Source organism: Manacus candei, unplaced genomic scaffold (assembly GCF_025592945.1).
Source record: "Manacus candei isolate 608988 ecotype Guabito, Panama unplaced genomic scaffold, ASM2559294v1 h1tg000066l, whole genome shotgun sequence".
NCBI classification, from domain to species: domain Eukaryota; kingdom Metazoa; phylum Chordata; class Aves; order Passeriformes; family Pipridae; genus Manacus; species Manacus candei.
In genome coordinates, this window is record NW_026138114.1 from 69,438 (window position 1) to 97,245 (window position 27,808).

At 69.5% G+C, this 27,808-nt stretch overlaps 1 protein-coding gene across 2 annotated transcripts; it reads left to right on the plus strand.

Annotated features, from left to right (window-relative positions):
* The first annotated feature begins 1,523 nt into the window (after nucleotides 1–1,523).
* On the plus strand, nucleotides 1,524–27,606 carry KCNH2 (potassium voltage-gated channel subfamily H member 2). 2 transcript variants are annotated; one of them, XM_051806116.1, is made up of 14 exons: nucleotides 1,524–1,638; nucleotides 2,856–3,086; nucleotides 6,611–6,775; nucleotides 7,116–7,613; nucleotides 8,615–8,829; nucleotides 18,500–18,925; nucleotides 19,675–20,062; nucleotides 22,678–22,877; nucleotides 23,772–24,024; nucleotides 25,104–25,297; nucleotides 25,665–25,764; nucleotides 25,871–26,116; nucleotides 26,473–26,650; nucleotides 27,109–27,606. In XM_051806116.1, exons 1-14 carry the CDS (start codon nucleotides 1,563–1,565, stop codon nucleotides 27,350–27,352), a joined length of 3,414 nt encoding a protein of 1,137 aa, XP_051662076.1. In that variant the 5' UTR covers nucleotides 1,524–1,562; the 3' UTR covers nucleotides 27,353–27,606. The 2 variants fall into 2 exon arrangements, with proteins under 2 accessions (XP_051662076.1, XP_051662077.1); XM_051806117.1 differs by lacking the exon at nucleotides 1,524–1,638 and having other exon boundaries at nucleotides 2,911–3,058; nucleotides 6,615–6,775.
* Nucleotides 27,607–27,808: the final 202 nt, after the last annotated feature.

Consider the following 27,808-nt stretch of genomic DNA (forward strand, 5'->3'; position numbering starts at 1 on the left):
GGACTGTGACAGTGACGGGACCCTGACTGGACTGGGACTGATCTTTGTGTCTGGGACCAGGATTGGACTGGATTTGGGCTTGGACTGGAATGGGATTGGGTTGGACTGGGAAGGGACTGGACTGGTCTGGGAGTGGACTAGGACTAGGAGCAGAACCAGAACTGGGACTTGGACTGGACTGGACTGGAGTGGAAATGGAACTGGGGTTTGGACTAGATGGGCAGGACTACACTGAGGTTGGGACTGGGACCAGAACTGGACTGGATAGAGACTAGGTGGGAACTGGGATTTCGACTGGACAGGACTGCGAGTGGGACCAGGACTAAATTGGACTAGAACTAGAGTTAGGATTGAATTGAGATTAGGATTAGATCAGGATTGGGACTGGGACAAGGACTGGGACTCGGAAGGGGACTGGGCTGGGCCAGGATGGCAGGATTGGGCCTGACAGGACATGGCTGGGGCTGCGCCTGGAGGCTCTGCCGCGGCCCCACTGACCCCATGTCCCCATCTCCCGGTGTTCCATTGTCTCCCTGGCCCTGTATCCCGGAGTCCCCGTGTCTTGGTGTCCCCGTGTCCTCGTGATCCGGTGCCCCCGTGTCGCCATGTCCCCACGTCCTGGGGTCCCGGCGTCCCCCCGTGTCGCTGCAGAAGGGGGGTCCGGGGTGTCCCCGGGGCGATGGGGGGGGGCGCGGTGACCGTGGGCGGGGCCGTGGGCGTGGTCAGTCGGTGGGCGTGGCCACTGGCACCGCTCGCGCCCCCGGGCCGGGCGGGGCGGGGGGTCCCCGGGCCCCCCCCGGCCATTGGCTGCGGCCGCGCTGGCCCCGCCCCCGGGCCCGGCTGTCAACACGCAGCGCCCGCCGCGCCCGCCGGGCCGGGCCGGGCCGAACCGAGCCGAGCCCAGCACAGCCGAGCCGAGCTGAACCCAGCCCAGCAGAGCCCGGCCCAGCCCGGCCCAGCCCGGCCCAGCCCGGCCCAGCACAGCCCGCCCCAGCCTCAGCCCAGCCCGGCCGAACCCGCCCGAGCCCAGCCGAACGGCGCCGGGTCGAGCCGAGCCCAGCCGAACTGAGCCCCGCCGAACCGCGCCGAACCCAGCCGAGTCCTCCCGAGCTCAGCCGAACCGGGCCGGGCCGGGCCGAACCCGCCGAGCTCAGCCGAACCGGGCCGAGCCGAGCCGTTCCGAACGGAGCCGAGCCGTTCCGAGCCTGCCCGAGCCGCCCCGAGCGGCGCCGAGCGCGCGGGGCGGGGGCTGGTCCCCCCCGGCCGCTCCGTGACTAAATAAGGCCGATGGCGCGGCGCGCACCGGGCGGGTAGAGCGGGGGGGGGGCCCGGCCCCTCCGCCCCCTCCGGGCCCCCCGGGCCCCCCCCGGCCCCGCGGCCCCGCTCCGGGCGGGCGGGGTCCGCGCCCGACGGCCCCGGGCCGGGGAGGGCCCCCCCCGCCCCCCCGGAGCGCCGCCGTCCTTGGCTCAAGGGCAGCGGGACCCCCCGCGGCGCGGGGCCCCCCCCCCCGGGCCCCCCCGGCCCCCCCCGCCCCCGCCGGCGCTGCCCATGGGCCCGGCGCGATGCCGGTGCGGCGGGGGCACGTCGCCCCCCAGAACACCTTCCTGGACACCATCATCCGCAAGTTCGAGGGGCAGAGTGAGTGGGGCCCTCGGGGGCACCGGGGCCGGGGGGGGGACCCGGGAGGGGCGGGGCCGGGGGATCCGGGGGTGGGAGGGACGGGGCGGTGGGGACCCGGGATGGGGGCATTAGGGGACACTGGGGGGACTCGGGATGGGAGGACCAGGGAGACGGTAGTCTCAGGTGGGTTTGGGGTGACTGGGGACAAGCCCAGCTCGGGGAGAGGGGGGACCCTACCCACCCTGGCCCCCAGAAGCCCCTGGAACTCCCCAGCCCCGGGTGGGTTTGAGGTGATGGGGAGAAGCCTAACTGGGGGGGACCGCCTGCCCCGGCTCCCGGCAGCCCCCAGCTCAGGGGTTCCCCCAGTCCCCGAGGGGTGACGGAGACCCTGCCCCTGGCTCAGGCTGCTGTGGGACTGGGGGTCCCACCTGGCCCATGGCCCCCCCAGCCTGCTGCCCAGCCACAGGTGCAGGGAGACGAGGGGGACATGTGGGAATGGAGGGTCTGGGGGTCCCCAGCATCTCTTGGGGCTCAGGCCCTGAGCATCCCCCTGGGAACGGGGCAGTGACGGGGCGATGCTGCCCCACGGGCCCGGCTGGGGGGTGTTACCGTGCTGGGGGACAGGCTGTGGCTGGGGAGTCTGGCCTGGCTGAGGCCCTGCCTTTGGGGTGGGGGTCCCCATGGTAGTTGTGTCCTTGAGGGGTCTCTGCAGATTTGGGGGTCCCCGTGGTGATGAGGTCCCTGCAGTGCTGGGTGCCGTGGGCTCCTTGTAGTGGTGGGATCCCTGCAGTTCTGGGGTCCCTGTTGTGGGGTCCCCATTACATGAGGTCCCTGCAGTTCTGGGGTCCCTATTGTGGGGTCCCTGCTGTGATGAGGTGCCTGCCATTGTGGGGTCCCCATGATGACGACGTCCCTGCAGTGGTGGGGGTCCCTGAGTGCTCATGGTAGTGGGGTCCTTGAGGGGTCCCTGCAGTGTTTTGAGTCCCTGGGTCCCTGCAATTGTGGGCTCCCAGGTCCCAGTGGGGGTGAGTGTCCCTGTGGTTATGTGGTCCCCACAGTTCTGGGGTCCCCATGGTGGTGGTGCCATCAGCTTAGGGAGTCCCTGGGGAGGAGGGGGGGCAACTCACAGGGTGTTTGGTCCTGGGGAGCCCAGAGCCACGGATGGACGGATGGACGGGTGGGCTGCCAGGCTGGGGGTGCTCCGTCCTGACCCCCCGTGTCCCCTCTCCCCCCAGGCCGCAAGTTCATCATCGGGAACGCGCGGGTGGAGAACTGCGCCGTGATCTACTGCAACGAGGGGTTCTGCCGGCTCTGCGGGTACTCGCGGGCCGAGGTGATGCAGCAGCCCAGCACCTGCGACTTCCTGCACGGGCCCCGCACCCAGCGCCGCGCGGCCGCGCAGATCGCACAGGCCCTGCTGGGGGCCGAGGAGCGCAAGGTGGAGATCTGCTTCTACCGCAAGGACGGTACGGACCCGGCACGGGGACAGCCGGGGAGGGACCCGGCACCGGGACAGCCGGGGAGGGACCCGGCACGGGGACAGCCGGGGAGGGACCCGGCACGGGGACACCTGGGGATGGACCGGGGCACGGGGACAACCGGGGATGGGGGGCCATGCTGGAGACACCACGTGTGGGAGCACGAGGTGCGGATCTGTTCTGTTGCAGGGACAGTACGGAGCCCTGGGGGGCTGCACCGGGCACGGGGGGACAGTGGGCACGGGGCAGACCTGCACCGTGCCCGTCCAGCACCTGCCAATGCCATGGGTGGCACGAGGTGTTGGCACAGGTGGGAGCCTGGCACTTGTGGCTCCCGAGGGACACCGGTAGCTCCTGAGGGGCTGGGACACCCCCGGGGGTCCGCAGTGCTCCCCAGTACCGCGATGGCTTCCGGCAGGGTGGGAGCCTGGCACTGGTGGCAGCTCTCGAGGGGCACTGGCACCCCAGGGCTCTGCAGCCCTCCCCAGTGCCACGGTGGCTCCCAGCCAGGGAGCCAGTTGGGGTCCCAGGAAGTCGTGTGCTGTGGGGCTGGGGTTGTGGGGTGGGAGCAGCGTGCAGTGCCCCCCCGCAGAGGGGTGACAGGCTGTGTGGGGGCACCGTGTCACCTGGGCCAGGGACAAGGGCACGGGAGTGGCGGGGGCTGAGCCGGTGTCACATTTCCACCGTCCTTCTGGGGTGTGGGGTCACCGGACAGAGTGACATCCCAGGGTCCCTGTGCCAGGGGGTGGCTGCTGTGACCCCCAGAGCCCAGGCCAGGGCTGGCACCCCGTGTTGGCGGTGCCGGCGCTGCCCCTCACCATGGCCTCGTGCCAGGGCCGTGTGTCCCAGCTCTGGGCACGCGGCCCCAGTTCCGGTGCCGGAGTAAACAAAGCTGGTGCCAGCTGCCGGCGTGGCCACGCACCATGGGAGCCATGGTGGCTCTGGGGGCCCTGATGGGGCTGGGCTGGGGGGAGGGGTGCTACTCCCGGCCCTGGGACCCCCACCTTGCCACCACGGCACTGCCTGGCACACCCGGCACGCCCCGGTGCCCTTTGGACTGCGTGTGCCGGGGGCTGTGGGGCGCGGGTGGCATGTGAGTGCCCCCCGGCACCCTGTGCTGAGCCCTCATTAGGGTGGCACTAATCACCCTAGTGGTGCCACCAGCCGTGCCAGGCATGGGGATGGGGCTCATGCTCCTGCCTGGGGCCTTCCTGGGGTTCCCAGCATGCCCAGCTGTGCCTCCCGAGGGGTGTGGGGATCCCACCCCCTGCCAGGCCTTGGGTACTGCTATTGGGCCCATGGGGACGTGTGATGGGGGTCCTGGGGGTGCTCTGCGGCCCCCCACCATGACTACCCTCCTTGGGGACTGGCTACCCTGTGGGACAGGGGGTGGGACCCCCTGGCAGTGTGGGACCCCTGGATCTGGGGTGTCCTGCACCCACAGACAGGCCCTGTGCCTGGAGACTGTTTTGGTGGGTCTTGGCCCTGGGGGCTGTGGTGGTGCCACCATGGGTGCCCCTCTCCATGACACAATGCCAGTGCCACCTGCCACTGTGGGAGGTCTCACGGGGTCCCATTGCTGCCCCTCGCTGCACTGAGACACCCTGGCACGGCAGGCAGGGATCCTGTTGCCGACGGCTCCGGCCTTGTGGCTGGGCTGTGGCATTCCCGGTGCTCCCGGTGCTCCCCGTGCCGCTGCCACCCCACCAGTGCCCCTGGAGTCATGCTGACCCCCACCCCCCCTCCCGCACCCCCCATCCCGAGCCCCCGGCGTGTCCCGGTCCCGGTGCCGTGGCAGAGCCGTGGCGGGGCTGTGGAGCCGCCGCGCCGCCGCCGCTGCCGCAGCCATTCGTCTTCCCGACGGGTTGTTTATGGCGCCGGGGACGCCGAGAGGTCACGGCGCCCGCGGGGGACCCGTGTCCCCGTGGTGGCACCCGTGGGGCCTCGGGCTCCCCGGGCAGTGTCCCCAGGGAACGGGGAGGGCGCACAGCCCCCCAGTTGCCGCCGTGGCCTTTGGGGTCCCCTCGTGCGTGGCCCCGGTGTCGGCGCAGGGCGGGAGCGGCCGAGGGCACGGAGGAGCTGGATCGGGGCTGTGTCACCGTGGCACGAGGTGGCACCTCTGGGCGTGGCCGTCCCCCCTGTGCCAGCGGGGTGTCCCTGTCCTGGCTGCACGTCTGGGGGTGCAGGTCGCAGTCCAGGCTACGTGTGTGGGGGTGCGGGGGGTGCAGAGTAGGGTGTAGGGGTGGGGGTGCAGGTTGGGGGACTGCAGGGGGGTCCCCCCACTTTGGGGGTCCCGGTGGTGCCCCCTGGCCGTTCTGGGCAGTGATGCAGGGGGTGCTAGGTGGAGGGTACAGGGTGGGTTTGGGGTGCAGCTCTGGAGCTGAGGGGTGCAGTTGGGGTGCAGGGGGTTGATGTGCAGGGGGGGTTCCATTGCAGTGCAGTGTGTGTCCCCTCCACGGGAGTCCCCTCATTGGTCCTGCCATCACCCTCACCACGAGGGTCCCCCTAATGATCCCCCCATCACCCCCCACCCCGCTGGTGCCCCCATAGCCCCACCCTGGGCCACTCCCCTGTGGGCAGTGGGGGCCAGAGTCCCTGGGCTCGGGGCCTCGGGATTCCCGCGGGGGCGGATGAAGCCGACAGTGGCAGCAGCCACGTGTTGGTGCCACTAATTCCCCCACGGCGGTGGCTCGGCCGGGACCCCGCGGTGGCCCGGGCCACCCTGTGCCACCCTGTGCTGGCCCCCGGCCCGCGGCCCCACGTGCAGCAGGGAATCCCCCCGCCGCGGGCACAGGGACACGGTGCCAGCTGGCACCCGCCCTGCCAGGCTGCTGGGCCCGGCGCCAGCGGGGGGGACGCGGAGGGAGGACAACACCGTGGGGGTGACCCGGTGCCGTCACCCACGTGTGTCCCCCCGGGGTCCCCTCGGGGTGAGGGGCGCGGGAGGGGGCAGGATGCCCCCCCATCCCCATCACACAGAGATTACCCCGGGCTGCCCTGACCGCCCCGGCCCCCCCTCCAGCTGTGGCACCGGATTAACGCCACAGCTGTTAACGACTCCTGAGCGGCTTAACCCGCCCCACACCCCCAGAGCCCCCCCGCGCCCCCGCCTCCCCCGCATGGCCCTACCTACAGCGTTTGGGGGGGGATGGGGACCACCCCCACCCTCCTCTGCCCTCCCGTGCCTCAGTCTCCCCCCGTGGTGCAGCTGCAGGGGGGGCTGCACCCGGCTGAGTCAGGATGGGGGGGCAGGACGGGGTGCCCCCCAGGATGGGGTGCCCCTCAGGATGGGGTGCCCCCAGGAGGGGGGGGGGCAGGAGGGGGTGCTTAGATGGTTTGGGGCCAGGAGTAGGTGCCCAGCAGGGACAGGGGCTGCCCAGCAGAGTGGGGGGCAGGAGCGGGTGTCCAGGAGGGGCAGGGGAGTGTCCCCCAGTATGCGGGGCGGGGGGCAGGCAGGGGTGCCCCCTAGGGGGGTGCTGTTCCCCCGTGTCACTGAACCCCCCTCCCCGCAGGCAGCTCCTTCCCGTGCCTGGTGGACGTGGTGCCGGTGAAGAACGAGGATGGCGCCGTCATCATGTTCATCCTCAACTTCGAGGCCGTGAGGGAGCCCGAGCCGGGGGAGGGCCCAGCCCCCAGCACCAACCACTGGGTCACCCCGGCCCCCTGGGGCCCCGCAGGTACAGGGGGACAGAGACACCAACCCCTGGGTCACCCCCCCCCCCGGGTCCCCACAGGTGGGGAAGGGGCCTGTGTCACCCCAGGTCCTGCTGACCCCATGTCCCGGGGGGACAGGGCACTGGAGGGCACGTGGTGAGGGCAGAGGGTGCCTCGGTGCTGCTGGACAGCACTGGTGGGGCCTGAGGCGAAACCCTGACCCAGAGCCCGACCCCAACCCTGACCCCAGCCTGTCCTTTCCCACCAGGGCACAGCCAGTTCCTGGGGCTGAAGCAGCACCAAGGGGAGGGGATTGGAGCTGGACCCTGAGCCCAGCCCTGACCCCGACCTGTCCTTCCCCAGGGCGCAGCCGGTCCCTGCGGCTGAAGCTGCTGGCGCTCACGGGCAGCCGCCAGTCGCTGCCCCCGGAGCCACCGGAGCCGCCGGACGTGGTGGTGGTGGACCCGGGGGTGGTGGACCCGGGGCTCATGGACCCGGGGGTGGTGGACCCGCTGGTCATGGACCCGGCCCTGCCGGGCAGCGACTCGGGCCCCGAGGATGCCTCGTCCTCGCTGGAGCCCGGGGCCGGGGACCGTGCCGAGGACGAGGCGGCGCTGATGGGGGACCCCGAGCCGCCGGTGACACAGTCGTCCCCGCGGGCCGAGCGCCTGGCGCTGGCCTTCGCCAACCACAGCCTGGCCCGGAGCCGGTCCCGGGAGCGCCGGTCCCGGGAGAGCCTCCGCAGCCTGCGCCGGGCGTCGTCCGTCGATGACATCGAGGCCATGAAGGGTGACGGGGACAAGCGCTGCCACAGCCGCCACACCAGCGCCAGCGCCGGCCTGCACCGCGGCTCCAGCACCGGTACGGCCCCGCCGGCACGGGGGACGCTCCTGGGGGCTGGGGACACTGGGCAGCCACAGCCAGAGACCCTGGTGACCCCCATTCCCCATGGACCCCACGGCAGTGCCCGAGCGCTGGCAAGGGGCTGGAACTCCCCATCACCCCTGGGACCCCCATCCTGCCTCCTGCGACCCCCCTATCACCATTGGAACCCCCCCAGACCATCCTGCAGGCCCCCCCCACCCCCTCGGCCACATCGAGCCTCAGGAATCACCGTGGGAATCACCGTGGGAATCACCTTGTTGGCCCTGGAGCTCTTTAAGCTCATTAAGAGAAGGGACAATAATTATAATGATATTAAGGGTAACTGAGAGCAGCTCCACAGGTCCCGGGGGGGGCCTGTGGCACATGGTTGGGGGGGCCCCCTTGCCCTGGGGCTCCCCACTCGCTTTACCTGCTGTGGGACCCCAACCCTGGGATCTGTGGGGAGCTGTGGGACCCCTGCCCCAGGAGCCTTGGGGAGCCATGGGATGCACCCCGGGATCCAGGGTCCATGTCCCCCCAGTGCCCTGCCCACTGTGGGACCCCCCGGTGTCCGTGTCCCCCGGTGACCGTGTCCCCCGGTGTCCGTGTCCCCCCGGTGTCCGTGTCCCCCGGTGACCGTGTCCCCCCGGTGACCGTGTCCCCCCGGTGTCCGTGTCCCCCCGGTGACCGTGTCCCCCTGGTGTCCGTGTCCCCCCGGTGTCCGTGTCCCCCCGGTGTCCGTGTCCCCTGGTGTCCGTGTCCCCCGGTGTCCGTGTCCCCCCGGTGTCCGTGTCCCCCCGTGTCCATGTCCCCCGGTGTCCGTGTCCCCCGGTGTCCGTGTCCCCCCGGTGTCCGTGTCCCCCGGTGACGGTGTCCCCCGGTGACTGTGTCCCCCGGTGTCCGTGTCCCCCGGTGTCCGTGTCCCCCCGGTGTCCATGTCCCCCGGTGTCCGTGTCCCCCCGGTGTCCGTGTCCCCCGGTGACCGTGTCCCCTGGCAGGCGCGGTGGCCGCCGTGCGCAGCGCTCTGCTCAACTCCACGTCGGACTCGGACCTGGCGCGGTTCCGGGCCATCGGCCGCATCCCACAGATCACCCTCAACTTCGTGGACCTGCAGCCTGGGGGGCTCCTGGCCCCGCCCCCGGCCCCCCGCCCCATCATCGCCCCCACCAAGCTGCGCGACCGCACCCACAACGTCACCGAGAAGGTCACACAGGTAGGACCTGAGGGACGGGCAGCCCGCAGGTTGGGCGGTGCCAAGGTGACGAGCTGGTGCTGGAGGTGACCAGGCGCTGTGGTGGCCAGGGCATGCCAGAGGTGGCTGGTCAATGCCAGGGGGCCAGGGGGTGACAGAGGTTGACCAGGCAGTGACAGAGGTGACCAGGTGGTGCAGAGATGGCCAGGCAGTGACAGGGTGTCTGAATGATGTTGGAGGTGGCCGGGCAGTGATGACATGGCCAAGCAGTGCCATCCCCAGAGGGGATGGACAGTGCCAGAGGTGGCCAGGTGGTGACAGAGGTGGCCGGGCAATGCCAAGGCGGGCAAGTGGTGCTGGGGGCATGGCCAGAGCCCAGGGGATGCTCCAGTAGGAGCTGGAGCTCACTGGGAGGTGCTGGAGTGCAGTGGGAGGCAGTGGGAGTAGGTACTGGTGCCAAGGGCACCACTGGGTCCCTGGAGTGCCCCAGCCTTGGTGGGGCCAGAGGGGCCAGTGTGGCAGGATTAGAGGCCACTGTACCCCCACTCTGGCACCGAGTCCCTCAGGGAGACCGGCCAGGGGGGTTGTGGCCACAGTGTTCTGATGCCAGTGGGTGCCATGGTGGGGGTCATGTGGCTGGGACAGACCACCCAAGGTACATCAGGTCCCTGGGGTCTCCCAGTGGGGCACAGGCGGCAGACACCCCCTGACCAGGGTACCCCTCACCCCGGTGCCATCCCTGCCCAGTGCAGGGTACCCCTCACCCTGGTGCCAGGCACCCCTCACCCCGGTGCAGGGCACCCCTCACCCCGGTGCCGTGCCTGCCCGGTGCCGGGTGCTGGCGGCGGCCGCTAATCCGTGGCCCGTTGTGTAACCGCCATCTGCCACGGGAGCAGGAGGCGCCGCTTAATTACACCCTGATTGCCCCCCCGCTAATGAGCTGGGGGGGCCGGGGGGCTCCGGGGACCCGCTGCACGGGGGGGGACCCGCTGCCTGTCCCTGAACCCCCCCCGCCAGGGCTGTCCCGGGGGCCCCCGGCAGCTGGCGTCGGACAGAACTGCCCCGGCGCATCTGCCCACGCCCCCGGAGCCCCCCCGAACCCCCCCGGCCCCGCACCTGCCCGCACACGTGAGGGAGCCCCTGGGGGACCCCCGTTCCCACCGGGAGCTCCCGGCCCTGCTGCCGGGGCTCCAGGTGCTCCTCGCTCCGGTGCTGGAACAGCCGCGGGACCCTCGGTGGGGTGGGGGAGGCCCTCTGGGGAGGAGAACCCCCTTCACTCCGCCCCCCCCGGCGCCCCCTGTTCCTCACGGAGCCTCTTCGCGTCCGTGGCCGTGGTTAAATGCGCCGCCCGTGACGCCCCGGTCCCTCCTGCCCCCGCCGTCGCCACGAGGGGACACGGGCACCGTCACCGGGCGGGCTCTGCCCCCGGCACTGGGGAGGGGGTCTCGGGGTGCCCCGACTGTGCTGGGGGGAGCACCCGGCGTCTGCCCGGAATGGGATGGGGGTCCTCCCCGAGGTGGGCAGAGCCGAGGACAGGGACGCGGGGGACATGGGAGTGGGGGCGTAGAGGTGTCCCTGGCTCGGGCACGGCGACCCCCGGTCCGGTGGCGGCGGGGAACGGCGTGTCCCGGCAGCGGCACCGTGACTCACCCGCGGGGCTGGAGCCAAGCGCCCGGAAAGGTCACCACGCCCTGGGTGACAGTGACAGGGCCTGGCGTGGCCGGGGTGGCCGTGGCATCCCCATGGCTCAGGAACTCCTGGGGACCCCCGGCCCGTTCCGGCGGGGACCCCCGGAGGGGACAGAATGGGGCTGGGAGACCCCGGACCCACTCAGGGTGGTGGGCCTGCTGGTGCCACCAGGCGGGGGTGTCACTGGCTGTCGGTGGCGGGCTGGGGACCCCGGGGACCCCCCGATCCCTCTGGCACCCACCGCGTGTGTGCGGGCGCTGCCCCTCAGATCCGGCCAGGCTGGGGGTGCCCGGGGGGCCGGGCGGGCGCAGCCGTGGGCACTGCCAGGGCTGGGCAGCGGCCAGGGACACCGGCGGCGTGCGGACATGGGGACACCAGGAGCCGTGAATCAGCCGAGGCTGCCACGGCCAGCTCAGCACCGCCGTCACTGTCCCCGTCCCCGCCGTCAGTCCCCGCGCCACCGCTGACGGGGCGTGCGGGTCACGCGCCGGGGATCCCTTGGGACGCGCGGGGCTGCAGGTGACATCTGGCAGTGGGGCAGGGGCTGGCAGAGGGGCAGGCAGGGGGCACAGCGGTTCCGGGGTACCCCCGTGCCCCGCCTCGCCCGGGTCGACCCCCGTCGTGCCTCAGTTTCCCCGCGGGGCCGTTCCCGGTCGCTGCCGGTCCCTCCCCCGGGGAGTGGCGGCGGCTGGAGCCGGGGAGGGGAGATCGGGGGGGGCCCGGCGGGGGCGGGCGGCGGGGAGGGCTCGGGGGGTCCCGCCCCGCTCCATCTGCCGCGCGCGGGGCCGGGGGCGGCGGGGGGGCGCGGGGACCCCCGAGCGCGGCCATGGCCCCGGCGCGGCGAGACAGCGGCGACCGCTCCGACGGGGAGCGGCGGGACCGGGTCCGCAGGGCCGTCCGGGTGTCCAGCCTGGTGGCACAGGAGGTACGGGGGGATCCGGGGAGAAGGGGACCCGTGGTTCGTCGCGTTGCGCGTGGGCGCGGGGTCCCGGGGTGTCCCCGTGCCAGGATTGCAGGGATGGAGCAGGGGAGGCACCGGGGGTCGCGGCGGGTGGCTCTGGGGGGTGCCGGGGGTTCCTGGGGGGTCTCTCTTGAGGGGGAAATGGGCTCCTGCGATTTGTCCTGCCGTGCGTGGGCGTGGGGTGCCGGGACTGTCCCTGGGGTGTCCCCACACTGGGATATGGGACACGAAGAGAGGGGGCACCGGGGGTTGTGGCAGGGGTGTTTTGGAGAGTTTGGGGGTCTCGGGATTTTCAGGGGGTCTCCCCCCGGTGGGAAAAGGGACCTGCATGCCACTCGTCCTGCCACACGTGGGTGCCGGGGCTCAGGGATGTCGTCGCGCTGGGAGGGGGGACACTGACAGGGGGTGGCACCAGCAGCTGCAGCAGACGTCTCTGGAAGGCTGTGAGGGCATCTGGGGAGCCCGGGGGCTCCAGGGGGTCCCCACTGCTTGAGGAAGGGGGTCCCGTGGCTTGTCCTGCTGTGAGTGGGTGTGGGGTCCCAGGGATGCCCCCACACTAAGGGGGGGGGCATCAGGGGTTGTGGTGAGTGTCTCTGGGGGTCTGGCAGGGTTTGGGGCTCTCCTAATGCCCCCCGGGGTTGGGGGTGCATCATCCCCCATGGGCACCCCATGACCAGGGTTGGGGGGCATCACCCACCCCGGGCCCCCCGTGACCAGGGTTGGGGGGCATCTCCCACTCGGAGCCCCCATGTCCACCCAGTGCCACGATTGGGCCCAGAGCTGTGTCCAGCTGTGCCATGGTGGCCGTGGCTGTGGCGTGGGGAGGGCTGATGGCACGTGGCTGTTGTGGTCCCCATTATGTCCCCGGGTGGTCCCTTACATACCCAGGTGGTCCATGCCATGTCCCAGGTGATCCTCACTGTCTCCCTAGGTGGTCCCCACCGTGTCCCAGGTGGTCTCTGCCATGTCCCAGGTGGTCCTCGCTGTGTCCCGGGTGGTCCCGTGGCCGTCCCCTTGCCAGTGGCCCGTGGCCGTGGGGCGGGTGTGGGTCAGTGCCAGCGTCACGGGGTGGGGGTCGGTGCTGGGGCGGGTGCACCGCCCTCCGGGACGTCACCCCCTCCCCTGGGGACGTCACCCCGTCAGAGGGCTCGTCCCCCACCCTGCCACGGGTGCCACCAGCAGCGGTGCCGCTGTCGCCGCCTGCCCAGGGCGGCCGCGTGTCCCCCGTGCCCATGTCGGGGGGTCCCGAGGGCACCGCCACGCCCCAGCTCAGCGACGTGAGTACCCCAGTGCCACCCCCGGGGGACAGCGGGGCGGGGGGTCACCACGGTTGGGATGTCCCCAGTGCCAGAGGGTCCCCACAGCATTAGGGTGTCTGCACTATTGGGGTGTCCCCTGCATCGGGGTGTCCCCTGAGTCAGGGTGTCTGCACTATTGGGGTGTCCCCTGCGTTGGGGTGTCCTCACCAGGGCCAGGTGTCACTGCAGCCAGGTGTCACCTGGCCAGTGGTCAGTGCCAGTGGTGACCACGTTGGGTGACACCTGCGGGGTCACGAGGTGTCATGGGGGTCGGTGTCTGTCTGGCCATGGGTGTCCCCAAGGGTCTCCCCTGGCCCCCCCAGGGTCGGTGAGGCAGGTGGGTGTTGGTGCTCAGGTGTGTGGGGTCCAGAGGGTCTGGGAACCTGCTGGGGTGGCTGGGTGGGTGCAAGGGCCTGTGTCAGTGCTGCTGTGGGGCACCTGGGCAGCTGTGGGGTACCTGGGCAGGTGTGGGGCACCTGCCAGGGCGAGTGTTGGGTGCCCATGTGGGTGTCGGGGGTCTCTGAATATTGGGTACCTGCTGGTGCAGGAGTTGGGGGGCTGTGGCTGTTGGGGACCTGCTGGTGCTGCTGTGGGGTACCTGAGCAGGTGTGGGGCACCTGAGCAGGTGTGGGGCGCCAGGGCAGGTGTGGGGCACCTGGGCAGGTGTGGGGCACCTGAGCAGGTGTGGGTCACCTGGGCAGGTGTGGGGCGCCAGGGCAGGTGTGGGGTACCTGAGCAGGTGTGGGGCACCTGGGCAGGTGTGGGGCACCAGGGCAGGTGGGGCACCTGCCAGTGCAGGTGTAGGTGTGGATGTTGAGGGTCCATGGGGCAGGTGTTGGGGGTCTGTTTTGGGGTCACCTGGCACAGCGGGTGTTGGGGGGTCCAGGGGGTCCCCACTGCGTCAGGGCCGGGCTGTTCTGCCGTGGGGGTGCCAGGGGGTGTTGGGCTTCTGGGGGGTGCTGGGGGTTGTTGGTGCCCTCGGGAATGCCCCAGGAGGTGACAGGGGTGTGCCATGCCCCCAGGGGGTAAATCAGGATGCCGGGGGGGGTATGGCTGCCCCAGGGGGTGTCGGTGCCCCCCGTCCCCGCGCGGGGTGGGGGGGGTATTTGGGGTGCCCCGTGGGCCGGGTGTCTGGGTCGCGGCAGGTGCGGTGCCGGGTGTCCCGGGGGGCGGGGGGTGTCGGTGCCACCGCAGGTGTCGGGGACGCGTCACCGGGGCGGGACGTGTCACCGCGTGTCGCCGAACGTGTCACCGGCGCCGCCGCCATCTGTGTCACCGTGAGTGACGGGTGTCGGGGCGGGGGGGCGCCGGGGGGAGTCAGGATGTCTCCGCGTATCGGCCCCGTCGTGACCCACGCACTGAGGGGGGGTCCCACTTGTGTGGAGGGGTCCCCAGCCCCTGATCACGCACCCCTGAGCCCTGCGTGGCACGGCGGGGGGGGCTGTCCCCGTGGCTGGGGGACACGGGGGAGCTGGGGGCTGTCCCCAGACTAGGGGGGCTGGGAGCTGTCCCCACCTTGCTGGACTGGGGTCCCCCGGCTGGGGCTTGTGGGACGCTCGAGGGGTCCCCGGCTGTGTGTGCAGGGGGGTTGGCTCAGGGAGGGGTTACCAGGACTATGTGCCCCCCGGCTGTGCCCCCCCGGAGCGGCATGGACCTGCCCTGAGGGGGTTAACCAAGTGCTGGGGTCGGGGGTGTGTTTCGGGGGGCTGTGACTGGGTCGGGGTCCTGGTCCTTCTGCCCCCCCATCCAGCTGCCTGCAGGGCCAGAGGGTCCCCAAATGGGGGCCCCGGGGGGGTGTCCAGGTGGGATGTGGGCACCACCCCCCCCTCACCCGTGGGGGCCCCATGGTTCAGGGAAGGGGCCGGTGGTGCCCAGTGGGGGGGTCCCAGCTGGTCCGGGGTCTCCCTTGGTGCACGGCAGGACCCCCCACACACCTTGAGGGCTTCTGCAGGCCCCGGGCCCCCCACTGTCGCCCCCCCCCGCCCTCCCCTTTGCCGCGGGCCGGGATTTGTCCCACTTTGCCGTGGCAGCTGCGATAAATTTAGCGGCAGGAGCGGCTGGTGGCTGCAGCCGCCCCCCGGCCCCCCCTCCCCGCTGTCCCCCCTGTCCCCCCCCGGTCCCCCTGCCCCCACTCACACCGCAGCCACCCGGCACAGCCACGGCCAAAGGGGCCCGGCGGCTCCGGGGTCGGGGTGTCCCCCCACCCCCTCCCCTTCCCTGCTGGCCCCGGCACCCCACCCACACTCACACCGTTGTTAGGGGGGCCACGAGGAGCTCTGGAGCTGGGGTGTCCCCCCGGCCCCCCGCGACACCCTCCCCTGCTGTCCCCCCTTCCCTCCCTGTCCCCACTCACACGGCAGCCAAAGGGGCCATCTGGGGCTCCGGGATTGGGGTTTCTTCTGCAGGACACTCCCAGGGACTCCCCCAGCCCCCCCAGGGACCCCCCTGCCATCTGGGGCACTGGAACCTGAGGGGCTGTGGCCCACAGTACCTGTTACCCCCCATGTCCCCAGGGTCCCCTGACCTCACCTGACCCCGTGACACCTGCCACCCCCCTGGGGGGATGTATTTGGGACACGTGGTGGGTGTTGGTGCTCAGCACCTCAGGAAAGGATGTGGGAACTGGGACCACCCCACAGACAGGCCACGCGTGGCCCCGTCCCTCCGTCACACGGCGCGTGGGGACGCGGTGGCAGCGGGGATCCCCCGCCTGGGGGGGCAGCGGGTGGCGCAGGAGCTGCCGCGTGTCCCCGAGCTGTCACCCTGTGTCCCACTGCTGTCATCACATGCCACCGCATGTCCCAGCACCGTCACCGTGTGTCCCGGTGCCATCACCGCGTGTCCCTGGCACCGTGTCACTGTGTGTCCCAGCGCCATCACTGCATGTCACCGTGTGTCCCGGTGCCATCACCGCGTGTCCCTGGCACTGTGTGTCACTGTGTGTCCCAGCGCCATCACTGCATGTCACTGCACACCCCGGTGCCATCACCGCGTGTCCCTGGCACTGTGTCACTGTGTGTCCCAGCACCATCACTGCATGTCACTGCACACCCCGGTGCCATCACCGCGTGTCCCTGGCACTGTGTCACTGTGTGTCCCAGCGCCATCACTGCATGTCACTGCACACCCCGGTGCCATCACCGCGTGTCCCTGGCACTCTGTGTCACTGTGTGTCCCAGTGCCATCACTGCACGTCACCGCATGTCCCGGTGCCATCACCGCGTGTCCCTGGCACTGTGTGTCACTGTGTGTCCCAGTGCCATCACTGCACGTCACCGCATGTCCCGGTGCCATCACCGCGTGTCCCTGGCACTCTGTGTCACTGCACACCCCGGTGCCATCACCTTTTGCCCCACTGCTGTCACCACATGTCCTGCTGTCACCACATGTCCCGTTGTCACGCGGCTGTCCCCGCAGTGACGTGGCTGTACCCACTGCCCCCTGAGGCCACCGAGGCTCCTGGGGATGGAAATGACAGGGCCCCCCTGCACCCCCCGGGACATCCCCTGGCCCTATGACCCAGGGAGGGGTGGTGGCAGCAGGGGACACGTTTGGGCTGAGCTGGCAGGACAGGAAGCGTGTCCTGGCCCGTGGGCACCGCGCAGGTGGGACATTTTCCTGGCATGTTCCTGGTGTGTTCCCGGCGTGTTCGTAGCATGTTCGTGCCCCATGGCACCTGCTCCCCACCATGGGACTGACTGTATCCCCTCCATGCCAGGCAGGGGTGTGGGCTGTTCCTGGCGTGTTCCTGGCATGTTCCTGGTGTGGGTGTGCCCCGTGACACTGCTCCCTGCAGGGCTGGCTGTGTGCCCCCGCGCTGGCGCAGGTGTGGGATGTCCCTGGCGTGTTCCTGACGTGTTCCCGTGATGTTTGTGGCGTGTGTGTGCCCCGTCACACCCTGCTCACTGCCACGGGGCTGACCTTGTCCCCCTCCGTGCCATTGGGGTGCCTGGGGGGGTGTGACATGTCCCACCTCGAGCCACATCGCCCGTGGGCACCCCCAGCCTCGCCGGTGTCGCCGCCGTGTCACCGCCGCACGCTGACCCCTCCGGCGTGTCACCGCGTGTCACCGCGTGTCACCGCGTGTCACCGTGTGTCACCGTGTGCCGGGGGGCGGGGGGGCTGACGGGGGGGCCGGGGGGGGCAGCCCTGGCCGTGGCCGTGGCGGCGGCAGCGGAGCAGCCTGGGAAAAATTTCCGCCCCAATAATTCCTGTCGACTCCGGCGGAGCGTGGCCAGCGCGCGCCACACCGGGGGCCCTGCCACACCGGGGTCCCTGCCACGCCGGGGGCCCTGCCACACCGGGGTCCCTGCCACACCGGGGGCCCTGCCATGCCGTGGGGCCCCACTGCCACTGAGGGCCCCCCCTGCCCCTGAGGGTCCCCGCTGCTGCCGGGGGTCCCTGGGCACTGCGATGGGCACAGGGCCGGGGCACGGGGGTCCCCGGTGCCCACGGGCCGGCGGGAGCTGACCCCCACTGCCCCCGCCCCGAGGATGCTGCCCGCGCTCCTGCAGCTGCTCCAGGAGTTCCCGGGCTCCCCCCCCCGCGCCGCCCCGGTCCGGGCCCCCCCCCCGGCCCCAGCTCCATGCCCGGGGTCCCCCTCTGTGGCACCTGCCTGGGGCTGCGCCGCGATGGCACCGGGCACGGACAGGAGGAGAAGGTACCGGTACCGCGGCCCGGGCTCTGGCGTTGGGGGGTGGTGCTGCACGGGGGGGGCACTGTGCCCACCGTGACCCGCGGTGGCCACACGAGGCTCCGGCTGCGTCCCCGGCGCTGGTCTGGGGAGGTTTGGGGCTTGCATAAAGCTCTGGCCCTGCATGACTGGGGGTCCCCAGGAGACCCCCCCAGCTCCCCAGAGGTGTCCCCGGGGTTGGGGGGCCGACTGGGTGCAGGGTGATGGTGCCCGTTCCCTTCCCTGCAGTGCCACAGTGGGTGGGAGCCCCGCGGTGGGCGTGGGCGGGGGGGGGCAGAAGTGGGGAGCAGGGGGACTGTGACCACTGTGGGGCACAGGGCAGGGGGGCTGTGGGTCACCCCCTGTCATCTCTCACCTGAGCTGTGGGGCTGCACATGGTGACAGTCTCTGTGGTGGCAGGGAGGGGAGGGACCCCCCCAGGGACCGCCCAGAATGCCCAGGGACCCCTGGGGTCACACCCAAGGGCTGTGCCAGGTGTCCTGCACAGGGAATGGGGGGCACAGGGGGTCTGTGCCCTCCAGTGGAGATGGTGAGGGTGGCTGGGGGGGGATTTATGCTCTCCTGATGGAGATGCTGGGGGGGGTCTGTGCCCCCCCCAGATGGAGATGTTGGGAGTGGGGTTGAGGGGCATGGGGGGTGGCACAGGGTGAGGGGCACAGGACAGAGTCGTGTCTGTGGGTGTTTGGGGTGGGAAGTGTCCCCAAAGTGCCCCGACAGTGTCTGTGGGGCAGAAGGGGTTTGTGGGGTGACTTGGTGTTGGGGTACCTTTGTCCCAGCTGTGCCCTCCAGCCACTCCCCTTCACCCCACATCACCCATGTCAGGGCCCCCGTGCACCCCTTGTGGCTCACACGGGGGTCCCTCTGCGCTGGGGTCCCTCTGCACCCCAGAGAGTTACAAAACTGTTCATTTTAACACCACCGTGCCCAATGTTCACCCAGCGTGGCCAAGGCCACCCCTGACCCACATCTCCAAGTGCCACCTCTACCTGGGCCGGGGAGCGGAGCCCTGTGGGGTGGGGGGGTGCAGCACTGACCCCCCCGTGCCCCCAGGTGCTGTCGCTGGGCGCCGACGTACTCCCCGAGTACAAGCTGCAGGCACCGCGCATCCACCGCTGGACCATCCTGCACTACAGCCCCTTCAAGGCCGTGTGGGACTGGCTGATCCTGCTGCTCGTCATCTACACGGCCATCTTCACGCCCTACTCGGCCGCCTTCCTGCTCAGCGACTCCGAGGAGGCCCAGCGGCACCACTGCGGCTACTCCTGCAGCCCCCTCAACGTGGTGGACCTCATCGTGGACATCATGTTCATCATCGACATCCTCATCAACTTCCGCACCACCTACGTCAACTCCAACGAGGAGGTGGTCAGCCACCCCGCCAAGATCGCCATCCACTACTTCAAGGGCTGGTTCCTCATCGACATGGTGGCCGCCATCCCCTTCGACCTGCTCATCTTCGGCTCCGGCTCCGAGGAGGTGACGGACGTGGGGACACGGGGACGTGGTGGCTCCGGCCGGGCCGTGCCCTGGCTGGGTGGTGCTGTTTTGGTGCTGGGGGGTTGCATTTGGAGGTCCTACTGTGCCCCCAGGCCGGGGATGGGTGCCAGGTCCTCCCAGGGGCTGGTGCTTGGGGGTCCCACGTGTGCCCCAGCCCAGGACACCCTCATGCCCCCTGTCCTGCTCTGCAAACCACCTTTGCTCTGGGCCGGGACACCGGGGGCACCTGGGGTTCTTGTGGAGAGAGGGGACAGGGATCCTGCTCTGGGGCAGGGACCCAGGGCACCCTTTGGCCTTCCAGGGATCTGTGGGGGTCTTTGGCACCACTGTCCCCTTTCCTCCCTCTCCAGGCCACCTTTGCCCTGCGGGGCACCTGAGGCTCCCTCTGTTGGAGAGAGACATGGAATGGAGGTGCCTGGCTGGGGCAGAGACCCCTGGTCTTTTGGTGGTTCTGTGGGGTGTCTCCCCACTGTTGTCCCCTGGATAACGACACTGATGGGGCTGCTGGTGCGGATGGGATGGGCCCCCTTCTGGGTGCCCATGGAGTATCTCTCCCCCATTAACCCCCTTTCCCCCCACACCCCCTGAGACGACGACTCTGATCGGGCTGCTGATGTGGGGAGAGGGGATGGGGGGCCGGAGGTGCCTGGCTTAGGTCAGGGACCCCCCTCGCCCTTCCGGGTGCCCGTGGGGTGTCCCTGCCCCCACCGACCCCCTGTCCCCCCCAGACGACGACGCTGATCGGGCTGCTGAAGACGGCGCGGCTGCTGCGGCTGGTGCGGGTGGCGCGGAAGCTGGACCGGTACTCGGAGTACGGGGCGGCCGTGCTCTTCCTGCTCATGTGCACCTTCGCCCTCATCGCACACTGGCTCGCCTGCATCTGGTACGCCATCGGCAACGTGGAGGGGCAGAGCACGGGCTGGCTGCACGCCCTGGGCCAGCAGATCGGCAAGCCCCTCAACAGCAGCGACCCCCGGCGAGGGCCCTCCATCAAGGACAAGTACGTCACCGCCCTCTACTTCACCTTCAGCAGCCTCACCAGCGTCGGCTTCGGCAACGTGTCCCCCAACACCAACTCCGAGAAGATCTTCTCCATCTGCGTCATGTTGATCGGATGTGAGTGAGCGGGGGGGTGGGAGCACCTCTGGGTGGGGGTGGGTGTGAGAGCACACCTGTGTGTGTGTGTGTGTGAGAGCACACCTGTGTGTGTGTGAGAGCACACCTGTACGTGTGTGTGTGTGAGAGCACACCTGTGTGTGTGTGAGAGCACACCTGTACGTGTGTGTGTGTGAGAGCACACCTGTATGTGTGTGTGTGAGAGCACACCTATATGTGTGTGTGTGAGAGCACACCTATATGTGTGTGTGTGAGAGCACACCTATATGTGTGTGTGTGAGAGCACACCTGTATGTGTGTGTGTGAGAGCACACCTATATGTGTGTGTGTGAGAGCACACCTGTATGTGTGTGTGTGAGAGCACACCTGTATGTGTGTGTGTGAGAGCACACCTATATGTGTGTGTGTGAGAGCACACCTATATGTGTGTGTGTGAGAGCACACCTGTGTGTGTGTGTGTGAGAGCACACCTGTACATGTGTGTGTGTGAGAGCACACCTGTACATGTGTGTGTGCACACCTGTGTGTGTGTGAGAGCACCTCTGGGTGGGGGTGAGAGCACCTCTGGGTGGGTGTGTGTGTGAGAGCACACCTGTACATGTGTGTGTGTGTGCACATCTGTGTGTGTGTGTGTGAGAGCACACCTGTACGTGTGTGTGTGAGAGCACACCTGTATGTGTGTGTGTGTGAGCACACCTGTGTGTGTGTGTGTGAGAGCACACCTGTACATGTGTGTGTGCACCCCTGTGTGTGTGTGAGAGCACCTCTGGGTGGGTGTGAGAGCACACCTGTACGTGTGCGTGTGAGAGCACACCTGTACATGTGTGTGTGTGAGAGCACACCTGTACATGTGTGTGTGCACACCTGTGTGTGTGAGAGCATCTCTGTGTGGGTGTCAGAACACAACTGTACGTGTGTGTGTGTGTGAGAGCACACCTGTGTGTGTGTGCATACCTGTACACGTGTGCACACCTGTGTGCGTGTGCATACCTGTACACGTGTGCACACCTGTGTGTGTGTGCATACCTGTACACGTGTGCACACCCGTGTGCGTGTGACACCTTCCCCGATGCTCCATCCGAGGGGACCAAGGGCACCTCGGCCCGTCCACGGGTGACACACGTGGGTAGGATGTGGCTCTGCTGGGGCAGGAGGCTCCACAGAGGGATCCAGGCAGGTGGGATCCCTGGGCTGGGGACACCTGCATGAGGATCAGGCAGGCCAAGTGCCAGGTCCTGCTCTGGGGTCACACCAGCCCCATGGAACAGTCCAGGTGTGGGGCAGAGTGGCTGGAAAGGTGGAAAAACCCTGGAGGTGCTGGTGACAGAGGCTGGACATGAGCCCAGGTGGGCAAGAGTGGGCACCTGGCCTGTGTCACCACAGTGTGACCAGGACAGTGACCATCTCCTGTGCTGGGCACCACCTGAATCCTGGGGGCAGTTCTGGACCCCTCACAACAGGACACTGAGGGGCTGGAGCATGTCCAGGGAAGGGAAGGGAGCTGGGAAGGGGCTGGAGCAGCAGGAGGGGCTGAGGGAACTGGGGGGGCTCAGCCTGGAGAAAAGGAGGCTCAGGGGGGACCTTCTGGCTCTGCAAGTCCCTGACAGGAGGGGGGAGCCGGGGGGGGTCGGGCTCTGCTCTAGGGAACAAGGGACAGGAGGAGGGAATGGCCTCAGGCTGTGCCAGGGGAGGGTCAGGTTGGATACTGGGGAAATTTCTTCCCTGAAACAGCTGTCCAGCCCTGGCACAGCTGCCCAGGGCAGGGGGGGAGTCCCCATCCCTGGAGGGGTTTCAAAGCCCTGTGGATGTGGCACTTGGGGACATGGGCAGTGCTGGTGGGTGGGTGGGCTCGGGGGTCTGAGAAGTCCCTTGGTGACGGGGACCCCGGTGACTCTGAGCAACCCCCACGACAATGGGGACCCCCGTGGTGATGAGGAGTCCTGTGACAATGTGGGCCCCAATGACAGTGGGCACCCTGGTGATGATGGGGACCCTCGTGGTGATGGGGACCCTCACAATGAGGGGGATCCCGTGATGGTGGGGAGCCCTGTGGTGATGGGGACCCCTGTGACGATGGGCACCCCCGGTGGTGATGGGTGCCCCGTGCTGAGGGACACCCCCCTGTGCTGGTGGGCACTCCTGTGACAAAGGGGACTCTGGGATGGTGGGCACCCCCCATGATGATGGGGATCCCCAATGGCAACGGGCACCCCATGACATTGGGCACCCCGTGCTGATAGAGACCCCTATGGCATTGGGCACCCCCCATGATGATGAGCATCCCATGGTGACAATGGGGTCCCGTGGTGATGGGAGCCCTGGGTGACAATGGGCCTCCCCATGACAATGGGCACCCCTGCGATGATGAAGACCCCCACGCCAACAGGTACCCCGAGCCTCAGCCCTGGCAGCAGTGGGGGGGGTTGGTTTGGAGGGGTTTGGGGGTGCAGGGCCCCCCCGACCTGCCCCTTCCCCAGCACCGATGTAATCCAGCGTCTTTGGGAACGTGTCTGCATCATCCAGCGCCCGCACCCAGGGACACGGGGACCCCGGGGGTGGCAGTGGAGGGTGGGGGGGTGTTGGGGTGCAGCCCCCCTGACGTGCCCCCTCCGCAGCGCTGATGTACGCCAGCATCTTCGGGAACGTGTCGGCCATCATCCAGCGGCTGTACTCGGGCACGGCGCGGTACCACACGCAGATGCTGCGCGTCCGCGAGTTCATCCGCTTCCACCAGATCCCCAACCCGCTGCGCCAGCGCCTCGAGGAGTATTTCCAGCACGCCTGGTCCTACACCAACGGCATCGACATGAACGCGGTGAGACCCCCGGCACCCCAAAACCCGCCACGGACCCCTGGAACCCACCGCATCTCCCCCAAACCTCCACATCCCCCAAGGACCCCCAAAACCTGCCCTGGACTCCCGTAACCTATTGCACCCCCTCCAAGCCCCCATGGCTCCCCAGGACCCCCAGATCCCACCGTGGACCCCCATAACCCACTGCATCCCCCCAAAACTCCCATGGCCTCCCAACCCCCCCACTCCTCGACAAGTATTTCCAGCATTTCTAGTCCTATACCAGCAGCTTCAACATGAACGTGGTGAGACCCCCAGGACCCCTTGGGACCCCCAAAAGGACCCCTAAACCCCCCCATGGTACCCCGGCCCCCCACTCCTCAAGGAGTATTTCCAGCACACCTGGTCCTGCACTAATGGCTTTGGCATGAATGCAGTGAGACCCCTCAAAACCCACAGGCCCCCAAAACCTCCATGGGACCCCTAAAACCCCCCATGGCCCTCAGGCCCCCACTCCTCAGGGAGTGCTTCCAGCAGTCCTGGTCCTGCAGCCACGGCATCGACATGAACATGGTGAGACCCCCGGGACCCCCCAAACCCAGCAGGGCCCCCCAGCACCCCCCGCAGGCCCCTGGCCCCTCACTCCTCGAGCTCTCCAGCACGCCCAGCCCTACAGCAGTGGCACTGTCATGAATGCAGTGAACCCCCCCAGGACACCCCTGCGGACCCCCAAAACTTCCCGGGGACCCCTAAAATCCCCCATGACCCTCAGCCCCCCATTGCTCGGGAAGTGCTTCCAGCAGTCCTGGTCCTGGACCAACAGCATCCCCATGAACATGGTGACCTCCTCTGCAAACCCTCTGTGCCCCTGCCCCCTGTGCCCCTGTGACCCCCCCTGCCCCCTGTGCCCCCCAGGTGCTGAAGGGGTTCCCCGAGTGCCTGCAGGCCGACATCTGCCTGCACCTGAACCGCAGCCTGCTGCAGAACTGTGCCCCGTTCCGGGGGGCCACCAAGGGCTGCCTGCGGGCGCTGGCCATGAAGTTCAAGACCACGCACGCCCCCCCCGGGGACACGCTGGTGCACGCGGGGGACGTGCTCACCGCGCTCTACTTCATCTCCCGCGGCTCCATCGAGATCCTGCGCGGGGACGTCGTCGTCGCCATCCTGGGTGAGACCCCCGACGCGGCCCGGGGGTCCCGCGGTGTCCCCTGGGCGTCCCCCGGGGCAACCCCCGTGTTCAGGGGCCCCCAGTGCTGGGTGCCCCCAGGGTGAGCCCCCACCTCCTGGGCACCTCACAGTGCCCCATGGGGGACCCTCTGTGGCCTGGGGTCCCCCAGTGCCCCTCGAGTGACCCCCCCCCCGGGGTCCCCCGGTGCCCCATGAGGCATTTGCCCAATCCTGGAGAACCCCCAATGCCCCTCGGGGAACCCCCTCGCATTGTGGGTCCCACAATGCCCCGTGGGTGACACCCCCACCTCCCGAGGACCCCCCCAGTACCCCGTGGGATGGCCCCCTGCCTCCCCAAATGCTTCCTAGGGTCTCCCCAGCCCTTAGTGCCCCTTGTGTGACACCCCACCTCCTGGGGACCCCCCACTGCCCCCCATAGCCCCCCGGTCCTGTGCTCAGCTCGAGTGTCCCCATGGTGACACCCAGGCTCCCAGGGACCCCCTGTGCTGGAGGCACCCCAGGGTGACCTCCTGGGGACCCCCCAGTACCTCTGAGATAACCCCTCACCTCCTGGGGTCCCCCCAGCCCAGGGTACAGCCCCAGTGACCCCCCAGTGCTGGACACAACCCCGGTGCCCCCTGGGTGACCTACAGTGCTGGGGGCAACCCACGTTGACCCTGCTCGTCCTGGTGAACCCCCATTGTCCTGGGGTGACCCTCCACCTCCCAGGGTGTCCCCCCTCTCGGGGACCCCCCAGTGCCCCTCCTGCCCCCCCAGGTAAGACCAACAGCCGGGGCAGTGCTGGGACCTGCTGAACCCCCGAGCCCCTGGGATCCCCCCCAGCACCCACTAGGTGCTCCTCCAGTGACCACCCCTTCTCGGGGACCCCAGAGTCACCCCTGCCCTTCTCGGGACCCCCCAGAGACCCCCCCCTTTCCCGGGGTGCCCCGCCAGGCACAAACCCCTTTGGGGAGCTGCTGCACCCGCGTGTGGGGCTGGGACAGTCCGAGCACCCCCAGAGCCCCCGGGACCCCCCAGCCCCGCGGACCCCCCCAGTCACCTCCCGGGACCTCCCCCCAGGTAAGAACGACACCTTCGGGGAGCCGCTGCACCTCCACGCGCGGCCGGGGAAGTCGCGGGCGGACGTGCGGGCACTCACCTACTGCGACCTGCACAAGATCCTGCGCGAGGACCTGCTCGAGGTGCTCGACATGTACCCCGAGTTCTCCGACCGCTTCTGGGGCACCCTCGAGATCACCTTCAACCTGCGCGACGTGAGGGGGGACCGGGGGGACGGGGGGGCAGGTGGGGGGTCCTGAGCAAGTCATGGGGTCCTGAGCCGACTGGAGTGTCCAAGTAAACTGGGGGTTCCTGAGAAAGTTGGGGGGTCCTGGACAAAGAAGGGGGCTCCAAGGAAGCTGGTGGGGGTCCTGAGCAAACCAGGAGGTCCTGAGCAGATGTGGGGGGGGTCCTGAGCAAGTTAGAGGGGGCTGAGCAATCTGGGGGGTCTCAGGTGATCTGGGGGTCCTGAGCAACCCTGAGGACTCTGAGCAACCCCTGGGGGGTCCTGAGCAAGCTGGGGGCTCCTGACAAAGCGGGGGGGTCCCGCAGCGCCCCAACCGTGCCCCCTTGTCCCCGCAGACCAACATGATCCCCGGCTCCCCGGGCAGCGACGAGCTGGACGGCGGCTTCTCCCGGCTCCGGCGCCGCAAACTGTCCTTCCGCCGGCGCCCCGACAAAGGTGGGGGGTCGGGGGGGCCGGGCGGGCGCCGGGACCCCAGGGGTGACCCCAGGGGTGACCCCAGGGTCACCGGGGCCCCGGCCCTGACCCCCCCCGTCCCCCGCAGACGCCCCCAACCCCGAGAAGCCCCGGGCGCTGCGGGAGGGCAATGGGGGGGGTCAGGCCCCCGGCGCCCCCCGAGGCCCGGCCGAGTGGGACCCCCCCAGCCCCTCCAGCTGCGGCTCCAGCGATGAGGAGGAGCCCCCCGCGCCCCCCCCGGGGGCCACCGCACTGTCCCCTTTCCGCAGTGCCCCCCCGGCCCCCCCCGAGCCCGAGGAGCGCGAGGGCAGCGACATGTGCAACCCCCTCTCAGGTGGGTCGGGGGGCTCGGGGTGGGGTGGAGGGTCCCCCGTTCCTTCCCTCCCTGCTCGGGGTCCTGCAGGCCGGGGCTGGGGGGTCCCGCATTCCTCCCCTCCTCACTGGGGGTTCTGCAGACACTCCCCAAAATCCAAACCCGCCCTCCCCCAGCACCTGCCCCTGCACCCCCTCAGAAGGGCATGGGGGGCTCATGGTGGGGGAGGAGGACAATCCTCCCCTCCCTGTTTAAGGCTCTACAGCCCCCCCAAAAAGCCCCCACACCCTCTCCCCATCCTCCCCATCCTTCTCCCAGTCCCCCTTAAGCGTCCCACCCCATTCACCCCCCAAACCCACCCCCCACACCTTTTCCAGGCGCCTTCTCGGGGGTCTCCAACATCTTCAGTTTTTGGGGTGACACCCGGGCCCGCCAGTACCAGGAGCTCCCCCGTTGTTCCCACGGGGCCCCCCCAAATCCCAGCCCGTCTCTGACCCGCCGCCAGCGCTCCGACCTGGAATCCCGCTTGGATCTGCTCCAAAAACAGCTCAACAGGTAATTTTGGGGGGTTCAGGTGTGACCCGAGGGGGGTTTTAGGGCAGTGAGACCCCAAGGGAGCCCCCCGAGCATCCCCAAAGGGGTCTGGGGAACCCTGAGTGCAAGGGGAGGAACGAGGGACCCCCAGCCCTACCTGAGCCCTCTGACACACCTTGAGGGGGTACAGAGGTGCAGGGGGAGGTGCTGCGGGTCCAGGGGGGCTGGGGGAGGGATGGGGTTGGGGGTGCTGGAGTTTTGGGGGGTCTGTAGAGCCCCGAGTGAGGAGGGGGGGAATGGGGGATCCCCACCCCATCCTGAGGTGCCTAAACCACCCGGTGGGATGGAGGGTGCCCCCCCACAGGGGTGCAGGGGCAGGTGCTGGGTGAGTCTGGGGATGCTGGGGGGCTGGGGGGGGCTGGGGTTGGGGGTCCCACGTCTCGTCCCGGCCTGGCCACGCTCCCCCATGGACATTCCAGGCTGGAATCCAGGCTGAGCACGGACATCTCGTCCATCGTGCACCTGCTGCAGCGCCAGGTGTTGGTGCCCCCCGCCTACAGCACCGTGACCTCCCCCCACCAGCCCCCCCCGGGGCCGCTGCAGCCCCCCCTGCCCATCACCCCCCTCCGGCCGCTCACTCAGGTGAGGGACCCCGGCGTTGGGGGGCACCTGCTCTGGGGGCATCCCACTGTCACAGTCTCTGTGGGTTGGGGTCACCCCTGAGCCCCCACAGATTTGGGGTGTACCCCTTCCCTTCCCCACTGCTGCGGGTGGGCCCTGTGCTGGGTTGGGGGGACGCCCTAAATCCCTGGTGCTGAGTGGGGAACACCCCAAGTCCCCCAGATTTGGGGCAAACCCCCTCCTGTGCCCATCACCGTGTTCTCCAGCCCTTCTGTGGGTTGGGGTCACCCACTGGGGGTCCCGGTGCTGGGTGGGGGGATATCCGGAGTTCCTGGTGCCGGATGTGGGTCCCCCGATCGATCCCCCCCCGACTCTCCCCCTCCCCGGTTCCGGCAGGTCCCGCCCCCCCCCGCGTGCCCCGGACCCCCCCGACGTGGTGCTGCTGCTGGAGCCGCCCCCCAGTCGGCGCCGTTCGCTGCCCGGGGCGCTGCCCCCCCCCGCGGGGACCCCCCCGGGGACCCCCCCGCTCCAGAGACACTGCTCCGACCCCGGCAGCTA

Coding starts and splice junctions, on each gene's coding strand:
- KCNH2 (XM_051806116.1), top strand. CDS start 1,563: ATGCCGGTGCGGCGGGGGCACGTCGCCCCCCAGAACACCTTCCTGGAC. Junction 20,063..22,677: donor CTGCGTCATGTTGATCGGAT/GTGAGTGAGCGG, acceptor CCCCCTCCGCAG/CGCTGATGTACGCCAGCATC. Junction 25,765..25,870: donor CCGCCGGCGCCCCGACAAAG/GTGGGGGGTCGG, acceptor CGTCCCCCGCAG/ACGCCCCCAACCCCGAGAAG.